A 24,443-nucleotide genomic window follows, 5' to 3' on the forward strand; every position below is an offset into this window, starting at 1 on the left:
AGCTTTATGTCATTGTAATCTACGATTTATAGTTCAAAAGATAAGGTGTAAAGAAGAAAAAAGGGAAAAGTCCCTAAGAAATGCTATGCTACAAAATATTTTTATTTCCGTCGTAAGCTTCTTATCACTTGGTTAAAAATGTCTATTTCAATTTCTAGAGGTAAGGATAAATTCACAGTAGTTCTTGCACATAAACACATTCATCCCCACTGCATTCACACTGCCTCAGGACTTGATTCAACACATCCACATTTCTAGGTAAGGATAAATTCAACAACTTAATAAGACGCTATGGAATGCAAGAGATCACTGCTGAGGACATACTAAACCTGCATCTGTTGTAACACTCTTTGAATAAAAAAGTAAATCTTAATCAACTAGTACTCAACCAGGGCCCTCTAGTTAATTAGAGTTTGGGTCCATTGCCCCCTGTGGTTTTTATGAGAAAGAGATTAATCAAAAACACTACTAAGTCATGGGGGAGCCTAGGTGGCACAGTGGGTTGAGCATCCGGCTCTGGGTTTCGGCTCAGGTCATGATCTCATGGATCCTACTATCCAGCCCCGTGTCTGGCTCCACACTCAGTGAGGGGTCTGCTTGAAGGTTCTGTCCCTCTGCTCCTCTCATGCTCTCGCTCTCTCAAATAAAATCTTTAAAAAACAACAACAACAACAACCACTACCAAGTCACAATAATTCCAAGTGGTTAATGGATGCTATCTACTCAACAGAGGCCAGGGATCCTTGGTGACCCCTCTTCATTTGGGGTGTCAGGTAATTCTGGTATCTCTCAAAACCCAAAGCCAGTGCCAGGCTCCTATCTCCTAGCTCTCTTTTGGAACCCTAAAATTTTATTTATTCTTTGTGTGTCATATCACACTCAACTTATAAACAGATTCCTTTTATACCCACCACTCTACTGTCAGAGATGGAAGTTAAGCAAAGGAGGATACTGGGCATCAGAGAATCAAGAAGTACATGCCAGCAGTGAATTGTTAAATCAGGAAGCAAGACACTAAAGCACCACTAATCCTCTGGCAAATTTCTATAGATCATAACATGGGTCTAATTTAAAGTCCCTCCCTAAGAGGTCACCTCCTTATGCCGAGCAGGCCAGAAAGTTCACAATTTTAATTTTTAAAAAGGACCCGCTCAATGTGCCACTAACCACTTAAGAAAAATCTCTTCTTTTCCCTTCAGTTCTAAATGGTGGAGATGTTTGTATGATCTAGCAGTTTGCAAACCTAGCAACTTCTCAAAATAATCAGTTAAAATAACACAGTAGTTACCACAAAGATTGAGAAGTAGGAAAATCTATGTCTGCAGTGGTAAACCCATTAAGCAGAAAAAGAGAATAGGAAATAGTCTTCTTTTGCGGAAACAATTTAAGGCCTCTCTCATCTGTTAGCTTGCATCTTTTTCAATAGAAATTCAGGCAAAATATTCACAGGAATAAATTAATCATCGGGTTGGCATGGGGATCATATCTTGCTACAGGGAAGTTGAAGCATCACTACTGGCACTAGAAACATAAAACCAAAATGCGTGGATCAATCAGCATGAGGAAAAAGGGCTCTACCGAGCTTAGCAGCTAATGGGTCATGAAAGGAATGGCATGGCATCACAAATGTAAGAGGAAACGAGAAAAATATTGACAAACTGAAATAAGAACAAACCAAAGTTCACACAAAAAATAACTGAAGAATTGTTGACAATTAACATGTATTTGTAATCACAAGGGAAAACAATTTGTTAAAGGAAAGAGATTGAATAATGGATTACTTCTGCAATATTTTGAATCTCAAAAAGGGTCAGTAACACAGGAGACTTAAGTACAGAAACATCACATTCTGTGTTGAGGAAATAAAAGGAACCACCCAAGTGAGGTTTCCCTATGAATGAAGTGTATCCTACTAACTTTCAAAATGTCATTTTAAAACATTTCTGGTCATTCTAAAATTTCCTTAATATACGTGACACAAGTCTCCACCTTCTTAAATGGAATATATTAGATATAATTTAACCTTCTTCCAATGTCTCAGAGACAGAATTATGAACATGATTTTCTCACTGGAGACTGAACAGCAATCAGGGTTGGGGGGGGGAATAGGAAGGTACCAGTATTCACTGAGCACCTACTATGTGCTTTACTCCCATTATCACATTTAAATTAAATTTCATTTTATCTTCCCATAAATCTATGCAAGGAGGAAGAAACTGAGACACAGAGAAATTAATCCATGCGTCCCAGCCACACTGGGACTGAAGCACAAGTTAGCCTGTCAAATCCGAGGGCTGGTCTCTCCAGAAAGGTACATCTAGTTGTATCCACCTAAGCAAAGTAAAACCCTGAGGCTGTGCTTTGGAGTGCCATGACTGTAAGTTGCATTTTCTTTCTTCTTTCACTGTCTTTTTTTGTCACCATCAACAAACTGACCGCTAAAGCTACCCCCTCACCATACCTTCCAGAACTCCAGCAAAATAATGCCAAAAAGCAAAGTTTATTAGAATCAGGTCAAAATTAATTGTAAACAGACTCCGGATGGAGGCCACTACTACAGGTAAAGGGCAAGAGTCTTAGAGCATGAATTCTGATATCTATTTTGGCCACCCATTCTGGCTTTAGATTCTATTTCAAGAAGGTGAGGTTCTCTCTTAGGTGATGTACTATCATAATGTAGCTGGTGATATATTACTATAACGTGTTGCTACCTACAAGAACATGTACCAAGGACATTTTGGCAACATTGAAAAGGAAACACAAAACTGTTTAAGAGACTGTCTTAAGGGACACAAGAAATAATGCACACCAGAAATCTAAAAGAGCAAGATAAATTCTAGAATGGGTAAACTTTTGGGTTTGCTAACCTGAGCGGGATAGGGAAGTAAAAATTAAAAGATGAAAGTAAATGCTGGCAGATATATACAGCTGAAGAGAGGCTGAAAGAGGCAATGAATGGAAAATAAAATTCTAGATACTTCGGGAGTGAGGTAGTGTTCAAAAGCATCATCACCACAGGGGTCATTGTTGGGACACTGTTCTTTTAAGAACCAGTCATACTAACATTGAAACACTTAAAACAGTTGAACAAAGAGTAATTTTTATGCAGACACAGACACACAGATGAAAGGAACACAACAGAAAGCCCAGAAACAGAGCACCATTATTTTAATGAATTTATTATTTGATAAAGGAAGCATCGTACATAAATGTTCTCTCTTTCACAAACAGCAAATGATGTTGGAATAGTAGGCTAGCAATTTTAGGGTTGGCATGAGATAGGGATCTAAATTAAATCCAGTTGCTTCAAGTTCAGGGGTTTTTGTTTGGTTAGTTTTCATTTTTAGTTCAACTGTGCCCTTACTGATTTTCTGCCAACTGGGTCTGTCCATTTCTGAGGAGGGCGCTGAAGTCATCAACTGTGATAACAGAGTCATCTATTAGTTTTTGCCTCATGTGCTCTGATGCTCTGTTGTTAGACATACACATTAAGAACCATCATGTCTTCCTGGAGAATTGATCCTTCTATCATTATGTAATGCCCTTCTTTATCTCTGATAACTTTCCTTACTTTGAAGTCTATTCTGTCTGAAATTAATATAGCTATTTCTGCTTTCTTTTCATTAGAGTTAGCATGGTATATTTTTCTCCATCCATTTACTTTTAATCTATATGTGTCTTTATATTTAAAGTGAGTTCCTTATAGACAAGATGTAGTTGGGTCATGTTTTTTGACCCATGCTGACAATCTCTGTCTTTTAATTGGTACACGTAGACCACTGATACTCAAAGTGATTACTAATATGGTTGGATTAGTATCTAACATATTTATTACTGTTTTCTATTTCTTGCCCTTGTTCTTTGTTCCTATTTTGGTCTTCTACTCTTTTTCTGCCTTCTGTGATTTTAATTGAGTATTTTATATGATTTCATTTTCTCTTTCTTACATATCAGTTATATTTTCCCCCTTTTTTGGTGGTTGCCCTAGAATTTGCAATATCCATTTACGACTAATTCAAGTCCATTTCCGAATACTCTCTGTACTATCGTCACAATAATTTTATAAATCTAAAACTGTTCCAAAATAAAGAGCTTCTTTTTAGTCCTAATCACAATTAACTTTTTCTTTTTCACATAAACAAACATTCAACAATATAAACTTTAAAACTTTTGGACAACATAAAAATGTATAACTAATATATAGAAAAAATAGCAATTAGGGAAAATATCTGAAGCAAATATACCAAAAGATTAAATTGCGTCTCTGTTTTTTTTTTTTAAGATTTTATTTATTTATTCGACAGAGATAGAGACAGCCAGCGAGAGAGGGAACACAAGTAGGGGGAGTGGGAGAGGAAGAAGCAGGCTCATAGCGGAGGAGCCTGATGTGGGGCTCGATCCCATAACGCCGGGATCACGCCTTGAGCCGAAGGCAGACGCTTAACCGCTGTGCCACCCAGGCGCCCCAAATTACGTCTCTGTTTTAAAGTTCATAAGTATGTGAGAGAGATGGTGAGAAAAAGTTAAGCATGTAAAAGAAGACTAGAACTTATATAAAAGGAACTACAATGTGGTAAACAATGATAATAAAGAAAAATTTTAAAAACTAAGCAATTATTTATTATTTGAGTAGCAAAAGAGTTTCAAATAGCACCCAGGGGTGACGCTAAATTTTATTTTTTTCTTATGATGTGTTTATTTATTTGAGAGAGAAAGCAAGCATGAGCAGGGGAAGGGTCAGAGGGCAAGAGAGAGAGAGAATCTCAAGCAGTCTCCTTGCTGAGCATGAAGCCCAATGTGAGGCTCGATCTCACAACCCTGAGATCATGACCTGAGCCAAAACTAAAAGTCAGACACTCAATAGACTCAGCCACCCAGGCGCCGTGGGACACTACATTTTAAACCACTTCACTTCCACAGTATTAGTAACCACATAAACTACATGAAAATGCTACAGACTGAATTGTGCCCCCCAGAATTCACATATTGAAGGCCTAACCTCCACTGTGATGGTGTTTGGAAGCCTTTGGGCTTAGATGAGATCCTGAGAGTGGGACACCCATGATGGGATTAATGCCTTTGTAAGAGGAGGCCTCTGTCTGTCTGTCTGTCTGTTGTGTGAAGACCTAAGAGAAGGCAGCCATCTACAAGCCAGGAAGAGTGCTCTCACCAGAACCTAACTATACTGGCACTCTGATCTCAGACTTCTAGCCTCTGGATCTATGAGAAAATACATTTCTATTGTTTAAGCCACCCAGTCTGTGGTACTTTGTTATGGTGGCCCAAGCTGACCAATTCAGAAAGGCAATTTGAAATATACTGGGGGCGCCTGGGTGACGCAGTTGGTTAAGCCACTAACTCTTGGTTTCAGCTCAGGTCATGATCTCAGGGTCCTGGGACTGAACCCCCTGTCGGGCTCTGCACTCAGCTCAGGGTCTGCTTTGGATTCTCTCTCCCTCTCCCTCTGCCCCTCCCAATCATGCTGTCTCTCTCTAAAATAAATAAATAAATAAATTTTTTTACTATATTGTATAAAAAGCAATAAAAATCTCCATCCCTTTTAATCCAGTAATCCTACATGTGTCAAGTTAATCTTTGGAGATAATTCAAAAATATGACAAGCTATATACATGAAAATATTCGTTACTTAGTTCTAAGTTTTTAAACTGGTTAACAACCTAAATGTCTAACAAAGGAGAAATGGATAATTGTGATGTTTCACTTGATCTGATAGGATATCATGTAAAATCAGTACAAGAACTATGCAAACTTACAGGAAATGCTTGTAATAAAATTAAATGCACACCAAAAGCAAAATTCCACAATATGAGGTTACTCATGTAAAAACACATGAACAAGATGTAATAGGGTTGGGTATAAACAAATAAAATTAAATTTGTTGGAAAACATTTCTTCTTTTGTTTTAGTTGAATTAAGGTTACAAGAAATAATACTCAAAAATGTATTTGGTGGTAACTTTAGAACAATTCTTTCTTAAGCATTATCACATCCTAAACTCCTGAATTACAGAAAAGTGATTTCTTTCTGGCAGTAGTCACAACTCTCAAAAAGAAAGAAATATTTACACATTTTATATAAGAGAACCATCAATTTTTCTTTACTCTATATTTTTTATTATGTTACTACTTACATAGAGATGGTTTCCACTGCATCTTCAAAGATGTCCTAGAGGGGAACAAAACACACAATGAGTTTCTCAAGAATTAAGAACTCCAAATGTAGAGAAAATGAGTATGTACGTAAGTGCAGGAGCAAGTGTTAGGGGACAGTCTGGGTGGAATGCAGTTGATTCACTCAACTTTTACTAACAGGCTGTTTTCCAGAGAAATCAAGCAAATGAATTTTAGTGACGTTTAATTTTTTTTAAATAACTAAGACTGATAAAACTAGCAACCACACTGGGCTAATTTGAAGAGTGTGATTGTTTTAATGGAATGATTTTTCACTCCTCAGTCTCATTCATCCAGATACAGAATAAAACAACAACTGGATTTGTCCAATTTAGACTTCTCTTGCTCCATGGCCATGTTATTAGCACCTCTGGGCCTTCATTTCACATCCAGCTCCACTAACCTCCTGGCAAATCTTCCTGACACCCACTTTCCCCCAGTTAATCTATACCACAAAAGTTAGCCCTTTCCTTCGTGGCACTGCCCTGCCCGTTCAAAAGCTACAACAGGAGAAAAACGCAAGTGTGTACATGCACACACACACTCATATGCACTTACAAATACACAAACACACCTCTCACACTGATACACACTAACACACACTCAGACTCAGTCATACACACACTCTCACAAATACACATCCACTCACAAACTTACATACACACAAAGCTCCCTCATAGCTGCAAAAAGTCAAATGCACGCTTCTCATTCAGACATTGGGGACCCACCATAACCTAGTCCAATCTTCAAAGCATCTTTCTCCCTACATCTGCACCACCACCACCATACCCAAGCACAAGGACCTCACTGGTCTCCCCGCTCCTAGGCTTGACACCCTCCATCCGAGTCTTCACACAACAGCAGTATTCTTTTCTTTCTCTCCCTTTCATAAGCTCGTGCCATTTCACTGTCCTAGAACTCTTTATGAGTTTTCCATTGCACTTACAATAAACTCAACTTCTCCCCATGTTCTACAGAGCCCTAGATGGCTCTACCACCCTCCGACCACCTCTCCACCCACCTGCACCCTGGCTCACCCCATTTCATGTGCATGTCTGTCTTTCTCCTCGAACAAGCCAAACTCATCCCACACCTCTCCTCATCATTCTCTCCTTCCTAGAATGCTCTTCGCTCAACTCTTCCTGTGGCTGACTCATTCTCATCCTTCTATTTCCAGCTCAGAAAGAGAATGTCTCTAATAATCTCAATTAAAATTACTAAGGATAGCAGCTTATAGTTTCTCAACATCTGATTTATTTCATTCATAAAATTTACCAAAATCTGTACTCATCTTGTTTACTTACTTGATTACAGTCTGTCTCTATCAGAGCATGTATCTTAGTTATCACCAGGGCTTGGCACAGCAGTTGCTCAGTAAATACATGTAGCCTAATGAATGAGTAAACTGAGCTCAGGCTGTCAAGGCACTGATTACATCACCTCATTTACAGCTATGATGCAGAAATGAGGAAGAAGGGTTATAGAACTTTTCCCTTGTGTGACAATTGATACTAAACAATGTTTAGACTACACTGAGCTCTACATTTAGGCAGGAAAGGGAAAAAAATGTATAAACACTAAGAAGACACAACATTGTTAAGTAGTGGCAGAAGTTCAGACTTTGGGATCTCTGACCCATTAAGCTACTGTATTGGGAGGGAGGTAGAGTCAAGGGCAACTCAATTTGAATCGCACTCTCCTGCAGCAAAAGCAGAAGTTAATAAACCAACTAGTAGAAGACAAATGAGCTAGTCCTGAAGCAAAAGAACCTAAGCCAAGATTAAAAAGATACTTCTCTGGCCTATAATAGAAATGACCAGTTAGTGGGGGACACCTGGATGGCTCAGTCAGTTAAACATCCGCCTTCGGCTCAGGTCATGATCTCAGGGTCCTGGGATCGAGCCCCGCGTTGGGCTCCCTGCTCAGCAGGGAGTCTGCTTCTCTCTCTGCTCATGCTCTCTCTGTATCTCTCAAATAAATAAATAAAATCTTAAAAAAAAAAAAAAAAAGACCAATTAGGGGCATTTGGGTAGCACAGTCAGTTAAGTGTCTGACTCTTGATTTCGGCTCAGGTCGTGGTCTCAGGGTGGTGAGATCAAGTGTTGGGCTCCATGTTCAGCTTAAGACTCTCTCTCTCTGCCTCTGCCCCCCACCCACACACACACATTCTCTCTCTCTTTCTCTCTTTCACTCTCAAATAAATAAATAAATAAATAAATCTTTTTTAAAAAATCCCAATTACAAATAGACTCCTTTCTCCAAATCAAAAGTCTGTTGAGGCTCTTGGTATCACAGATTTTGTCATTTTGAATCACAACACAATCAATGTCTTACACACCAGCACACAAGTTATCATGTAAGAGGCTATGGAGAAGGGGATAAATCTGCTCTCCAGGAACCCCATTCTGCCTGTGATGATCTGCTTCCTATACCAGACATCAGCTCACAGTCCCTCCAGCGCCACCATTAACCCTACCTGGGCTGACGTTTACCAATTAAGGGAGAATGTAAAGATCACAAGCCTGGAAGGCTACTGAGCATCTCTCCTCTCCTTACAAACCTCAACCTGAAATTAGAGCACACTGGAGACACTGAAATATTTACTGAGTGCCCTTCAAGAGGGGTAACTAGGGAAGCCACCTCTTAATTTAAAAGGAGACAAGGCGGGGCACCTGGGTGGCTCAATCGGTTAAGCGTCTGCCTTCAGCTCAGGTCATGATCTCAGGGTCCTGGGATCATGCCTGTCATTGAGCTTCTCTGCACAGCAGGGAGTCTGCTTCTCCCTCTCACTCTGTTAACCTCCCCCTTCGTATGCTCTCTTTCTCTCTCTCCCTGTCTCAAACAAGTAAAATCTAAAAAAAAAAAAAAAAAAAAAAAGGACTATTGAAAATCCACCAGAGTTCTAGGATATTATTCTAATAAACTAGAGATGAGAAAGAGAGGGAGAAAAAAAAGAAGAGAGAGAATTTCATCCATGAAGGCCAGACAAAAGGTGAAATTTTTTTCATTTAAAAAGAGGAAAGGTGGGGCACCTAGGTGGCTCAGTTGGTTGAGCTTCTGGCTCTTGGCTTTGGCTCAGGTCGTGATCTCAACGTCATAGAGTCGAGCCTGCCCCTGGCTCTCATTCATTGAGGAGTCTGCTTGAGCTTCTTCCCCACTCCCTCTTCTCTGCCCCCTCCCCCTGCTCACATGCTCTCTCTTAAATAAATAAATAAATAAATAAATAAAATATTTTTATATTTTTTTCTTTTTCTTTTTTTTAAAGGAAAGGTAAAGAGAACTAAGATTGACTGAGTGCCTATCATGTGCCAGGCATTTTACAAAAGTTACCTCAGTTGTTCCTCCCAATTCACAGCAAGTAAATCCAGGTAAAACATAGATGATTACCTGACCCATATTACCCCGCTGGTAAGTGAAGGAACTGGGATTCAATCTCATATCTTTAACTCCCAGTTATTTTTCTAATGCCAAAATTATTCACAACTTGGAACTCAGGCAGTTGGGTAGGAGTGGTGAGAGGGTGGGAGAGGAGGGGACAGCATATCTTCTCAAGGTCATACAGCAGCAGTGTTGAACAATTCCTCCCAGCGATTATCGCATTCTCTAGGAGAATATCCTTGTGTTTGACTTGATTATTTACTATCTGATTAGAACGCAGACACTGTGAGGTTACATATTAACTTCTAAATTTCTGAATGGCAGGAAAACCTTAAAGACTATAGTTTTATTAACCTGTAGGACGTTACCCAGCTTTACAAATGACCTAGCAATCTTAATCTACCATTGTTTTTTAAGCCTATAAATACCCAGTTCCTCAAATACTCTTTGAATCAGTTTACCATCTCACTGGTTTCCTCCACTAATGGGTGAAATAAAACTGACACATTCATTTTATATCTTTATGGGAATTATATTTGTATTTTGTGGAAATTATACATTAACAGTGACAACACACTCTCTCCCTAAGTACCTGCAAATATGATTTCCCAGATCTGTGGGAAAATTGATGTGGATTCCGCAGAGGGAAGAAACACCAGAAGTCAGAGACCTCTCCTCAGACCTCCCACAGCATATACCCTGGAGCCAATGGCTTCCTTTTTCTTCTGTTTTTCTAGGTTTCGACAGCCAGCTCAAATTCTATCCCTCTCCCGCTGCTGCCTCAGGAGCTCCCTTCCTCTGTGGATTGCCATCAAGACCCCTAGGCCTGGCATTAGATCCGCGGCTGACTGCTAGTCAACAGCCTCCCACCCAGCACTACATATACCTCCATATATTCTCCAGGGAACACACCTAGATTTCTCTATCTACGGTCTCTCTGCTTCTCCACTCACCACCACCTTCCCAGTGCTTTTCCACTGCTGGTTTGTATCTCCCCAGTGATCACCACATGCTGGGCAGACTCACCATGTGGACACCAGTTGAAACACATACAGTCAGAGAAGCATCCAGAGTCCTTCCAGCTGAATGACAGTAAGAGAGGAAAGATCATGCTGCTGATAGATATGACATGCTCCAGGAAAGCCCCTGTGTTTAGTTTCTTCCCGGAAGGCCGCTGCATTTGCCTCCCCCATTCCCACACTGAGCTGACCCTGAGGAGTGACTATTTTGGGGCATAGTGTAACAGATGCTTATTTAAGCCACACCTGGCTCCTAATCATGCATTGCCTCAAAATGGTACCTGACTTTTTCCAGAGCCTATCTCCACTCCCTGGCTGGAGTCAAGAGCCATTGTACTCTTTCTGAATCTACTTTATAACCCAGCATAGTACTTTGCACTTCAGAGACTTAGAAAAAAATCATTGCTGACTGGCTGGCTGAGTACCCTTGTCTCAAGAGGAAAGGTCCTTACCCTGAGCGGTTTTATTTTGCAATTTAGCAAATGGGCCAACCCTGTATGTGAAAGATTCCCTGGAGGACCTTCTGGATGCGTTGGCACTCCAGGGCCTGCTCCTGCTGGATGGGGAGCCTGAAACCTCCCCCTTCCCCCAGACGGATGGAGGACCCTAGTCATGGGGACAGACACTGAGTGAGGAAAGAGGATGGGGGTGCTGCAACAACTACTAAGGCTTTTTAAGCAATTTCATCTTAATTTGTTACATTCATCATATTCTGAGTGGCACAAATGCATGCAAGTGCTTTTAAGTGACAGCAAGTTCTTAACAAATGTCTATTTGAGAATCTTAAATAATGAAGATACCGGTGATGAAAAGGTTTACATTCCATTAATCCCTACTGGGGCCCGGCAAAGAATAAAGACGACAAATACGCTATTACCAGTAGTAATTAAATATTCTGTATTGAGGCACATGGATGGCTCAGTCGGTTAAGCGTCCAACTCTTGATTGCAGCTCAGGTCATGATCTCAGGGTCATGAGACTGAGCCCCACCTCAGCTCCTCACTGAGCGTGGACTCTGCTTGGGATTCTCTCTCTCCCTCTCCCTCTGCCACTCCCCCCACACACACATGCACAAGCACGCTCTCTCATGAATGAATGAATGAATGAATGAATGAATAAATAAATAAACTCTGTATTAACTTCCAAAGAGACCCAATGGATTTACAACTTTTCAAGCCTCTACATCTGAATTTTACTTCATTTTCCAATATGAAAAGGACTTTGTGGCAAATGCTACTCCGAGAAAAAGTAGGAAGAAACGTGATGAAACTTAAAGCTAGGTACCACAAATCCAAAAGGCTGAATCATTTCTCTAGGCCTCTTCTTTTGTCCCTTACCTCGTCCTCTTCCTCCTCCTCCTCTGCCTCTGCCTCCATTTTCCCCTGTCTCATCTGGATGACTTCCCAGGTCTGTGAGCTGATGCTACCATGTTCTCATTGAACTGTTGTTCTTTAGGATGACAAGGTTTGGTGGGGCTCTGTAGACACCTTCCTCCTCAGTGAGAGACCCCCACCCCCACCCCATAGCACCAGACACTCCTTACTGAAGCTTTCACCCACATTCCATTCTATTGACCAATGAAGCTGTGTATTTGGTACCATGGACTCAAAGAACGCTAGCGCTGCCAAGAACTCTGACAAGTCACAGATTCTACCCCTGGCTCTGGGGCACATCCGGACCATTCCCAGAACATGGCACATGAAGAGATGTCCAAAGCTCCCCTGGGACTAGGACGGGGATTAATAGCCATGGGTGTTGGGGTCATAAGAACTGCAAACATTCCTCTGCATGACCTTCACCCCTGGTGAACCAAGATGCTCAAAATAGTTGTTGAACCACTATATTGTACACCTAATATAACACTGTATGTTAACTGTAATGGAATTAAAATAAAATTCAGTTTAATTTAATTTAAAAAAAGATGTTCAAAAGGGAAACCAGACTGATATCAGTTGTTATTGTTTATCATTATCACAGTGACATACCAGGAGAATTTTTCAGATATTAGATATTAAATCTTTTCACACAGAAGAAGAAGAGGCACACTGCTAGTTAAAGGAATCATATGAGAAATACATAAACTTAAGTGACATCATTACCCACTACAACGTCAACAAAGTATTGATTTTTCTAAATCAGGGTTAATTCATTTAAAAGATATCTTGATTGTGTGTCCGTGAAGTGACTTTTAGAAGAAAGACTAGGCAAAGAACTTTTTAAAAAATATATGCACCCTGAGCTTACCTCTTAGGAATAATTGTTCATTCTGCTCACACCTGCCATCCATTTCTCTGTAATCTCTTTGTCAAGCTCAAAAAGGAGCCCATGGCCTTCTGGAGCATTTAAACTCCCCAACTAGATCCAGAGGGTTACCACCAGCTTGTCTTAGATGCCATGCTACACTTTTTTAAATTTATATTGTATGAGGGAGCCGCAAGGCCCTGAAACACACTGAGGCCAAACATAGAGCCCAGCTTCAGCATCCCCATTACTGGGTGGGAAGGGTGGGTGTGAACACCACTCACACTCCTATTAGAGGATTAACATCAAAGCAAGTTCTCTGTGAAAACTTAACTGACCCACAGGGCTCTTAACCAAAGGGAAGGAAAGCAATTGGAGCCCATATACTAGACACACTCACAATCCGAGTTCCCACTTGGCCTTTGAAGTGAACAAAATGTGACCTTCCCAAGGTTTAAAAAGATCAGACTATGAACAAATTCTCAAATATACCAGAAAAAAAAGAAAAAAAAAATGACAGAGTGCATCTTCTGAACCTTCCCAGAAGGTTTGTAAAACCTGATTTGGGGGGATACACAAAGTAAAAAACTGGAGGTTTTCAAATATTATTCAAAAATAGAGTTTTTTAGGGGCACTTGGCTGGCTTAGTTGGAAGAGCATGCAACTCTTGATCTCAGGGTCATGAGTCTGAGCCCCAAGCTGGGTGTAGATTACTTAAATAAATAAACTTTTTTTAAAAATAAGAGTTCTTTCAAACTTTTAATAATACAAACAGTAAGTCAGCTGCCAGAAGAAAAAAAATTGTGCCTTAGAAGTTTTTAAACACTCATCACTCGAGATTGAAAATAATTTCACACACTCTCCAAGCACAGCATTAATATAGTTCTTTAGTTCCTCTCAAGCCAGAAAAGTACTCTAATATTACCCCACAAGTTCTGTTTTAAGTTTCACATTTACCAAAAATCACAGATCTGATAGTGAAAATTGGGGATATAGAATAACAGTTCAATAGGAAGGGATTACTTTGAAAACAAAAATAAATTGAGCACATTTTTACTAAGCAACCATTACATGTTGGTGAGTGAGGTTTTATTCAGTGATTCACTCAAGCATGACAGTGGTTTAGGCCTGGACGTTATATTTAGACCTGCCGGAGTCAGAGTCTCAGCTCTACCCCTGACTCTGGAGGGTTCTCGCCCCTACAATCCTCCACTTTCCCACTGGTAGAATGGGGATTCCAACCACCTCCCGGGATTGTTGCAGGATGCCGGCAAGATAATGCATGTCAACAGGTCAGACTCGAAACAGAATCAGTAAATACAATGCCATAGGATACTAAATGCTCCGATATGGGATGAATCAGTGGACTCAGAGACAGACCTGGGACTCCTCACTGGATTTCCTTGATAACTCTTTCACACCAAAGATTCTGCACTCTCTTTTGGAAGAGAGACAAAAAACTGAATGTGGGAATATTTATAGCAAATAGGTGCTCAAAAATGTTAACTTCCTTTACTTCTCCCATCTTAAAATGCCTTCACCTCATATCCTTTAATGCCTAGACCCTTCCTATTCGGTGCGTTACCCAGCATGATAAACATAGCTTATGGGCACAGAGCCCAGGACCTCAGCTCACTGGGGAGCAAAGTGACCTTGGCCAACAATGTGACTTCGGCCAATACACCCAACCTCTCAGGATTCAAGCCTTCTCATGAGTAAAGCAGAGAGGATGACACAGATATCCCTCACTCAAAATCCTAAATGCTCTGAATTAAACAGAAATCCACCCCCCCCCCAAGGCAGCTGTTTGTCCACTATAAATGCTAAAGTAAAATCCCTCAAGGAAGGCGGGTATTCAGAGGGACTGCATCTAAAAGGAATGCTGGGCTTCTCGAAGTTTGAGCCAAATCAGTGGTTACTAAGTTGATCCACAAAAGCTACTTAATGTGGGGTCACCTGGGTGGCTCAGTTAAGTGTCTGCCTTCGGCTCAGGGGTCCTAGGATCGGGCCCCATGTCAGGCTCCCTAGCTGAGCAGGGAGGCTGCTTCTCCCTTTCCCTCTGCCTGCCTCTCCCCCTGCTTGTGCTCTCTCTTTCTCCCTGTCAAATAAATAAATAAAATCTTTAAAAAAAAAAAAAAAAAGCTACTTAGTGCGTTAAGTATCAAGCAAAGCAGTTCACACAATGGTTCTCTGAATTTCCGAGAACTAGTCAAGCACAGAGAAACCATGAGAATTAAAAAGAAACCACCAGATGTCACTCTCACAAACAACAACTGAATTGGACAGCATTGCTTTATAGTTTCTAACACACAGATGAACGTGGTACCAAAAAAAAAAAAAAAGAACAGTTAACTTTACGAAGGGGGCAAAGGCTTTTCCTTTCTGCATTTCATTATAAATATGAAGCTGAGTTGCAGCTATGGCAGGGGTTAAGCTCTAAGGTGAGCATTTAAAAGGAAAATTGTGTTTAGTCAAAATTAACATTGAACAAATACTGTAAATTGCCATTATATAATAGAGTAAACATGGCTTTGGATATAATCTCGTAGAGGAATGGGTACATAACAAATGTACTACGTGCACAGTGACGTCTGGTGCGTAATTAAAAGTACATATGCAGGGGTTTAAAAGTACACATGCAGGGGTGCCTGCGTGGCTCAATCAGATGAGCATATGACTCTTGATTCAGCTCAGGTCATGATCTCAGGGTGGTGAGATCAAGCCCCACGTCAGGCTCTGCACTCAGCAGGGAGTCTGCTAGAGAGTCTCACTCTCCCTCTCCCTCTGCCCCTCCCCCTCACTCACTGGTGTGCACGTGCATGCGTGCTCTCTCTCTAAAATAAATAAGTAAACTCTTAAAAAAAAAAGAGTACGTAAGCAAAATGTTTTTTACAATTGTGTATTACTGAATTTGTTTAACATAAATGACTAAATTATTTTACTCACCTGCACACAGTCCTCAGCTACTACTTTTACGGTCATAAAATGAACTTTGCCAACCACTTATCATGTCAAGCACTCCAGTCCTCTGGTACCAACCCCACTTAATCTACTGTAAACAGAATAATATCTAGGACATGCCATTTTTGCAAGGGAAAAATTTTACACAAAACAAACAGCAACAAACTGAACCAAGAGGCTGAGTTTTAACACTTTAAACTCTTTAATTTTGGAAACATCAGTAATTGAGGTATTTTAAAATTAAAAGAAACACAGCTTATAGCTTCTTCCTTTGAATAAATTATAAAGTCCATTTAACAACATCCAGACACTATACTGGACTCTTGGATGCTTATTTCTAATTCACAGAAAATCATAAAAAGTGAGCTTTTCACCTCTACTATTACTACTACCACTATGTTCTCATAATAATAGTAACAGGTAACACCACTAAGTGCCAATCCTTAACAGGTATTAACTCATTTAATATTCATAATGACCCTATGTTAAGACTATTATTATGTCCAAATTAGAAACCAAGACCCAGAGATTTAATTAACATATCCAATATCCCATAGCTGAGCCTCAGTTTCTCCATCTGTGCAACTGTTTTAATACCACTTAACTGATAGCACTGTTGTTAGGCTTAATGTATTCAATGCAGCTAACGCTGTGTTAGCACAGCAGACACTAATGAACAATTTTTTTATGTTATCATTAAAGCGTTCCTACAGGGGCGCCTGGGTGGCTCAGTCATTAAGCAACTGCCTTCAGCTCAGGTCATGATCCAAAGGTCCTGGGATCGAGCCCTGCATCCGGCTCCCTGCTCAGCCGGGAGCCTGCTTCTCCCTCTCCTTCTGCCTGCTGCTTCCCCTACTTGTGCTCTCTTTCTCTGTCAAATAAACAAATAAAATCTTCGAAAGAAAGAAAAGAAAGAAAAGAAAAGAAAAGAAAAGAAAAGAAAGGAAAAGAAAAGAAAGAGAAAGAAAGAGTTCCTACAGCTGAAAGTCTCCAGTGCAGCCTAAGGATGAGGAAAATGAAACCTCTTGCATCATCTTGCTGGATGGATCCTCAAATTTTCAGGCCATTACAGAAAAATGCAGAGTTTGCATTCCCTTTGGTAGCTCTGCTCCGAAGCAAATGCCTTAAAAATAGACCACAGATTCTTGTCATTTAACATGAGTGCTCAGAAGAGGCAGTTCCTGAACAGTACAGCTTCAAAGGACACCTCAAACTGAGAAAACCCAAAATTCAAGAGAGATAAGGAAGGAAGACTTGAGCTCATGTGGGTTCCAATCCCAGTTTCACCACTTACTAGCTCTGTGACCTTGGGTAAGCTACTGTCCTCTGTGCCTCAGTTTCCCATCTCACTGGGTTATCCATGGATTAAATGACACAGTGAAAACCACGTAGAACAAATACTGAGTATAAAACTTTGGTTATTACCGTACTATTTTGGGACTTGCACTTCTAAAGGCACTGGTGAGTAGTACTGTGTGCTACAGCTCGGACAGTTGAGTGGATAGGGCACAACACTTGGCACTAAGAATCCTGGTTCTGCCTCCCTCTGGCTGATATGTCCTGGTATCCCCAAATAGATCAGTCCACCACAGCAAACCCATGCACCAAATCTAGCCTGCTGCCAATTTTGTAAATAAAGTTTTATTGGAACACTATCACACTCAATCATTTACATATTGTCTATGGCTGCTTTCCTTTTACAACTACAGAGTTTAGTGGTCGCAAGTGAGACCAAATGATCTACAAAGCTGAAAATACTTACTATCTGGCCTTTTACCAAAAAAGTTTGCTTACACTTACACAAATGGATAAAACATCAAATTTCCTTGCCTATCCCATTGGATGTTTTGAGGATAGAGTAAGAAATAGGTATGAAAAATCTATAAAATACAGGGACTATTTACTAAAAACCCACAGCCTTCAAGCTTTAAATTCAAGAGGGAAATAATGCTAAGAACATGCACTATAGAGTCCCACCATCATCTCCTTCATTTATTAACTATGTGTGGTCTTGTGGAGGTTACTTAAAGTCTCTAAGATTCATATCCATCATTGTAAAATGGGAACAGCAACAATACAAAACTTGTGGGGCTGAAGAATTAGATAAGATGTATGTAAGGTTAGCTTGGTATCTGGTCTATAAGTACTCAATAATGTCACCTCTCATTAAATTATTACTTTTGTTGTTAATACTGCAGAGAAAAGTTATGTGTCTAAATATTGGACCACTCAGACAGTACTTTGCCTCCCAGGGTATCTACCCTCATGAAAATTATAGGTACTAGCAAAGCAGAGATGCTGAAAACTGTGATCTTGCTTTTGGGGCATTCTAAGGGAGAAAAGGCTAAGACTCCAACTTATTCATTTCTCTCAAGACTAAATTTCCTTTCATGGGTGCCTGGGTAGCTCAGTCAGTTAAGCATCTGCCTTTGGCTCAGGTCATGATCCCAGGGTCCTGGGATCAAGTCCCACATCAGGCTCCCTGCTCAGCGGAGAGTCCGCTTCTCCCTCCCTCTCTCCCCCTCCTTCCTGCTCATGTTCTCTCTCTCTTTCTCATGCACTCTCTCTCTCAAATAAATAAATAAAATCTTTAAAAAAAAGAAGCAATTAAATATGGAAACTTACTCAAAACTAGCAGAAAGGAGAGGATGCCAGAGGAATTAGTATAGTAGATCATATAATTAGTATCTTGAATATGTTATACAACAAAAAGATTTTTTAAGAATTTAAAAGTCTAAACATATAAAAGACAAAAACTAAAAATCTGGTAAAACTAATGCATTCGAAAAGAATTTGAAATAACTGCAAAGGGGTACCAGGGAGCAGATGCATTTGGGACTGATGCAAATGTTCAAGATCTCAATTACAGTGGTGATTAAATGGGTATACACAATTATGAAATTTAACCTGTACACTTAATATGGATGCATTTTACTACATGCAAATTATACCTCCATAAAGTTGGTTTTTAAAATGGAAAAAAGCTAATATAAGAAATGTCCCATAGGAAGTGTTAAAAATTCAGATACAGATATCATAAGAAGGGTATCATAATAATGGTATCAGTTCTGCAATACTCCTTACCTGCCAGGCACTGTTCTAAATGCTTTTACATGTATTAACTCATTTGTTCTTCTTAACAACCCTCTGAAGTGACTTAGTATTATCCCCACATTACAAATGATGAAACTGAACACAGAGAGGTTAAATAACTTGCCCAAGGTCACAAAGCAACTAAGTGACAGAACTGGGATTTGAATCCACCCAAAGTTCAACTTCAGAATCTATGACTTTATTCACTGTCATTAAAACTTTTAAAACTGGGCACCTGGGTGGCTCAGTCAGTTCAGCGTCTGCCTTCAGCTCAGGTCGTGATCTCAGGGTTGTGGGATCAAGTCCCACATTGGGCTCCCTGCTCAGCAGGGAGTCTCCTTCGCCCTCTGCCCCTCCCCCCGCTCATGTGCACACGCACACTCTCTCTCTCTCTCAAAAACATAAAATCTTAAAAAAAAAAACAAAAACCTTTAAAATGGGGGCCCCTGCGTGGCTCAATCAATTAAGCATCCGCCTTCAGCTCAGGTCCTGATGCCTGGTTCCTGGGACAGAGCCCCCCACCGAGCCCCTCCCCGTGGATTCCCTGCTCACCAAGAGTCGGCTTCTCTCTCTGCCTCTTCCCCCCACCTCGTGCTCTCTTCTCTCGTGCACTCTCTCTCTCAAATTAATAAATGAATAAATCTTTAAAAAAGAAAACCTTTAAAACTGCTTCTGACAAACAAATTTGGTAAATTCAACAAACTGTGCCATTTGACAAAATCGTCAAACTGAACCTCATCAAAGTGAACCAGAGCTATGGAGATACCAATTCTCCTCACACCATGTGTCTCACTTGCAAACATAGGTACGTGGGTCTTTTGTTTTGTGTCTGAGCTCCCTCTGGGCCACAGCCACAAGTTCCATGAGGCATATCCACAGCACCAACCATGCACAATGCCTACACATGGCAGCTGCACCAAAACTACTACTTGAAAGAATAGAAAAACAAATGAGTGGATCTAGGAATGAACAAATACATTTGGTCACACCTCAAGCATCACTGTAGATAGAAATTTTGTTCATATGTATGTATATGTACACACTAGTTACTTAGTCAATGTAAAAGCTATTCTTTTTTTTTAAGATTTTATTTATTTATTTGAGAGACAGCAAGCTAGAGACAGAGGGAGAGGGAGAAGCAGACTCCCCGCTGAGCAGGGAGCCCGATGCAGGGCTCGATTCCAAGACCCTGAGATCACGACCGGAGCCCAAGGTGGACACTTAACCAACTAAGCCACCCAGGCAGCCCTGGGCTATTCTGATTAATAAGCTATAACACTGTCATTGAACACATCGAATCTCTGTCACTATGAGAATATATAAAATATTTAGCATGTTTATACACCAAGTATTATGCTTTCTTTTTAAGATATTGTCTCATATAAATCAGATAGCATTGCTCTAAAAGAAATGTAATTAGCATCCCAGAGCTAATAAATGGTTTATACACAGGCCTGACTCCATAGCCTGAGCTCCTATCCATCATGCCAAGAAACCTTATAAGTAGTTCTAAAGTTATCTGAAAGGAAAACAGGATTTTCCTGGCCAAATTAAAGCTGTGGAATTGGCACAGGGATATAGATATAGATAGATATAGATATAGATATAGATATAGATATAGATATAGATATAGATATAGATATAGATATAGATATACATAGATATAGATATAATTATATATATATCAATAGAACATAATAAGGAATACAAACACAAATTCCTATACCTATAGGAATTTATTTTATAATTCAGTTACATTTTTCAATTGGAGAAAGAAGAATAAATTATTTAATAAATGATGCCAAGTTAATTGGTTTTCTGTTGGGACAAAAATAAAATTAAGCCCATACACAAATTTTGATATAGATTAAGTATACATACGCATGCGCACACACACGAGATAATGTATAGAGAATATTTTTTTAATAATCTTGAAATAGGAACAATCTTTCTAAGACAAAAACCCAGGAACCATAAAAAAAAAGAATGAAAGATTTGGCTACATGAAATTTTTAAACTTCCCAGACAAGCATACAGCTAGGAGAAAATATTTAAGACATCTTTACCAGACAAAAAAATTACTATCCATAATAAATAAAGAACTCTTACAGGGCAATAAGAAAGAGACAAACAACCAAAAACTCAATAAAGGGTGTGAAAATATAGTTCACTGAAGAAGAAAGCCAATAGCCAATAAACCTGCAAATATGCACCTAAAAAGGGGCATTTGGATGGCTCAGTCAATTGTCTGACTCTTCATCTCAGCTCAGGTCTTGAGGTCAGGGTCCTGAGGTCAAGCCCCATGTCGGACTCCATGCTGGGTGTGTAGTCTACTTAAAAAAAAAAAAAAAAAAAGCACCTAAAAAATCGTATTATTTTGTCATATGATTGACGTAAATGTATAAGACTGATAATATCCACACTTGGCAGAGATGCTGGAAAGTGAACATATACCTTTGCTACAATCTATTTAGAAGTCAGCCTTACAGTATCTATTTTAAAAAATTAAATATATATACACTGACACAGCATTACTACTTCTAGGATTCTCTGCTATTATAATATTTATACACACGCACAAGGGTCCATCTATTATGGAACATACTATATTGTGAAAAAAATTAGAAACTACCTAAATGATCTTCTACACAGAAATAGTAAATAAGTAACAATACAGTTACATTACCCAATCCCCTTCAGTAATTTTATAAAGAAAAAAGCAAAGAGTAGAAATATTTCTAAGATATATTAAATGAAAAGCCTAATCCTAGGAAAGCTGTATAGTATATATTTATAAAAACTCTTAATGCTGATTTCTTCTAAGAAGGGAGGGAATGGTAAAGGAAAGACCACGTTTTGACTTCCGCATCATTTAGATCTTCTGTAACAAGAATGGTTTTATGTATTATTTGTATAATGTAAAAAAGAATGAACAATTAGTACAATATAAAGAAAGGGTAAAGTATTACTTCAAGACAAGCAGATTCAACATACCTAGAAAAAAAACTCCTGCAAAATAAAGTAACATGACATTTCAGCTGAATCTGTTTCATAACCCAGTTGCCTCCATGTCCAGGGTAAGTAAACAGCACTTTTAGTAACTAGTTAACTTTTTTTTAAACTCTATTCAGAAATAATTTTAAAGTTACAGAAGTTACCAGAATATGAATAATAAAAAGAACACCTGTGTGCCATTATTTCAGATTCCTCTATTATTTACACTTTGCCCTGTTTGCTTTATAATCTACTCTCCTCTCTCCTCTCCCCTCCCTTCTCCTTCTTTTCTACCTAGCTACTTAGCTACTCTTTTTTCTGACCCATTTGAGAGTAAATTACATTTATTGTGGCCCCTTGCTTATAAATACTTTAGGGTATATTTCCTAAAAATAAGAATAATCTCTTTTGTAACCACCATACAGTTATCCACTACAATAAATTTAACTACCGGAAACTACGGCCCATATTCCAGTTTTGTCAATTGACCCAACAATTCTCCTTTCTGGCACTTTTCTCCTACTGTACAGGGTCTATCTAGGAGTCATGTCTCCTTCACCCCCTTTAATCCGGAATATTCTCACAGTCTTTGTCTTTTATGACATTGCTACTTTTGGAGTACAGCACTCCTCTCCTTTTTTTTTCTTTTGAAATAGAACTTTCCACCTTCCTTATTTAAAGTTTCTCTGAGAGGCACCTGGGGCGCTCAGTCCGTGAAGCGTCTGCCTTCGGCTCAGGTCATGATCCCAGGGTCCTGGGATTGAGCCTCACATCGGGCTCCCTGCTCAGCAGGGGAGTCTGCTTCTCCCTCTGCCTCTGCCCCTGCTTGTGCACTCCCCCCCCCCTCTGTAAAATGAATAAATAAAATCTTTTTAAAAAATAAAAACAAAAAGATAAAGTTTCTCTGATGTTTCCCCATGATTAGATCCAGGCTAGGCTACTACAGAAGGGATGCTGTGTCCTTGTCAGGTCATTTCTATCTGGAGGCACAGATGTTCATCTGCCATCACTGTTGATACTAATTGTGATCACCTGGCCAAGGTGCTGTCTGATTTCTCCACTGCACAGTTACTGTTTTGTCTTGCCATTAAGAAGGCGTTTGTGGTGAGACAGTGTAAGACCGTGTAAATAGGGGAGCCTGGGTGGCTCAATTAGTTGAGCATCCAACTCTGGGTTTTCAGCTCGGGTCATGAACTCAGGATAATGAGATTGAGCTCTATACTGGGCTCCATGCTCAGGGAAGGAGACTGCTTAAGATTCTCTCCCTCTGTCCCTCCCCCCTCCCAACTCATGTTTGTGCTCGTTCTCTCTCTCAAATAAATCTTAAAAAAAAAAAAAAGACCATGTAAATATTCTCCTCATCAAAATTTGCCCTAGATCAGCACCTAGTGATAGCTGCCTTACTCACTCTTCACTCTGATGGCTAAAGACTGATCTTCCAACTCCAGCACTCCCTCCTTTTACTGAAAGTGAAAGCCCTCCCATATCCCCCATTTATGTATCTAGTTAGTTATCATTGATATGGGCTCACGGAGTCCTATTATTTAAAATGGCCTGTACACATCACTGTCCTTAATTATTTTTGCACTCAAACTGTCCCACATTTGGCCTAGGCAACTTTTAAACTTCCCACTTTTTATCCCCTCCGAACATATTCTAATACTTAGAACTTGCTTATTATGAGAATTCTGTTTTGCCTAGGAATCTTACACGGTTAAGGTACATCTAAACTTTAGCAATAATATTCAGTTCTTTTTCTGATTCTCCTAATGAAAACTGCGGTATGTAGCCACTGACTTACACACCAAGGTACATTACAAAACGGACCTTATTACAATAAGAATACTAAATATCTGCTTGATTTGCTGCCACCTGAAACTGTTTCATTACCAATTCTTAGCTGTTTACTCCCTGCTCTACATACTTGGAGGGGAAGCTAAAGAGCCATCGGCATTTATATCAGAATAATAGACCTCTAAACTCTAAAACTGTCTCTTTAAATCATTTCTTTTTAATTAATAGAGAGCTAACTATAGTGAAAACTGGCAAAAATGTGCAGCCATTCTGAAAACAAAAAACTGCCAAAATTAAGAGGCTGAGAGGCGGCTAAAGACAACAGAAGAAATCAATCGTAACACAGTTTTGTTCGGCTTATAACAGACATGCGAGGAACTTCAATACGCTGTACAGAGAGGAGCTCCTGAGAGCCTTGTAGCTTTGCAGCTGTAGAAGAAGCAAACTGACTCGGGGTGAAAATTAAGCTAGACCAACTAAGATACAACTGTACAAGAGCCAGAAGGCTGAGGCCATTTTCCTGCCCCTTTCTGACCTTTTCTGCTGTCAAACAAAAGTAAAGAAGCTAAGGTAGTTTCATATACTTTTTTTTTTTTTGGTAGGCTCCACATCCAGTGCGGAGCGCAATGAGGGGCTTGAACTCACAACCCTGAGATCAAGACCCAAGCTGAGATCAAGAGTCAGATGCTCAACGGACTGAGCTACCCAGGCATCCCAGAAGCTGAAGTAGTTTCAAAAGCAATGCTCCAGCGTCCATTTTCCAGCGTCCTGT

At 39.7% G+C, this 24,443-nt stretch overlaps 1 protein-coding gene across 2 annotated transcripts in view; it reads right to left on the reverse strand.

Moving 5' to 3' along the window:
* TTC39B (tetratricopeptide repeat domain 39B) overlaps nt 1-24,443 on the reverse strand; it is a 148,832-nt gene that overhangs the window by 107,947 nt on the left and 16,442 nt on the right. For both annotated transcript variants that reach the window (XR_008959866.1, XM_057313444.1), the window contains exon 2: nt 6,152-6,186. Coding sequence is in view for 1 of the 2 variants with exons in the window: in XM_057313444.1 (XP_057169427.1) it covers nt 6,152-6,186 (35 nt within the window). In the remaining variant the exon portion in view is untranslated. The remainder of the gene's footprint in view (nt 1-6,151; nt 6,187-24,443) is intronic.

Source organism: Ursus arctos, unplaced genomic scaffold (genome assembly GCF_023065955.2).
Source record: "Ursus arctos isolate Adak ecotype North America unplaced genomic scaffold, UrsArc2.0 scaffold_18, whole genome shotgun sequence".
NCBI lineage: Eukaryota > Metazoa > Chordata > Mammalia > Carnivora > Ursidae > Ursus > Ursus arctos.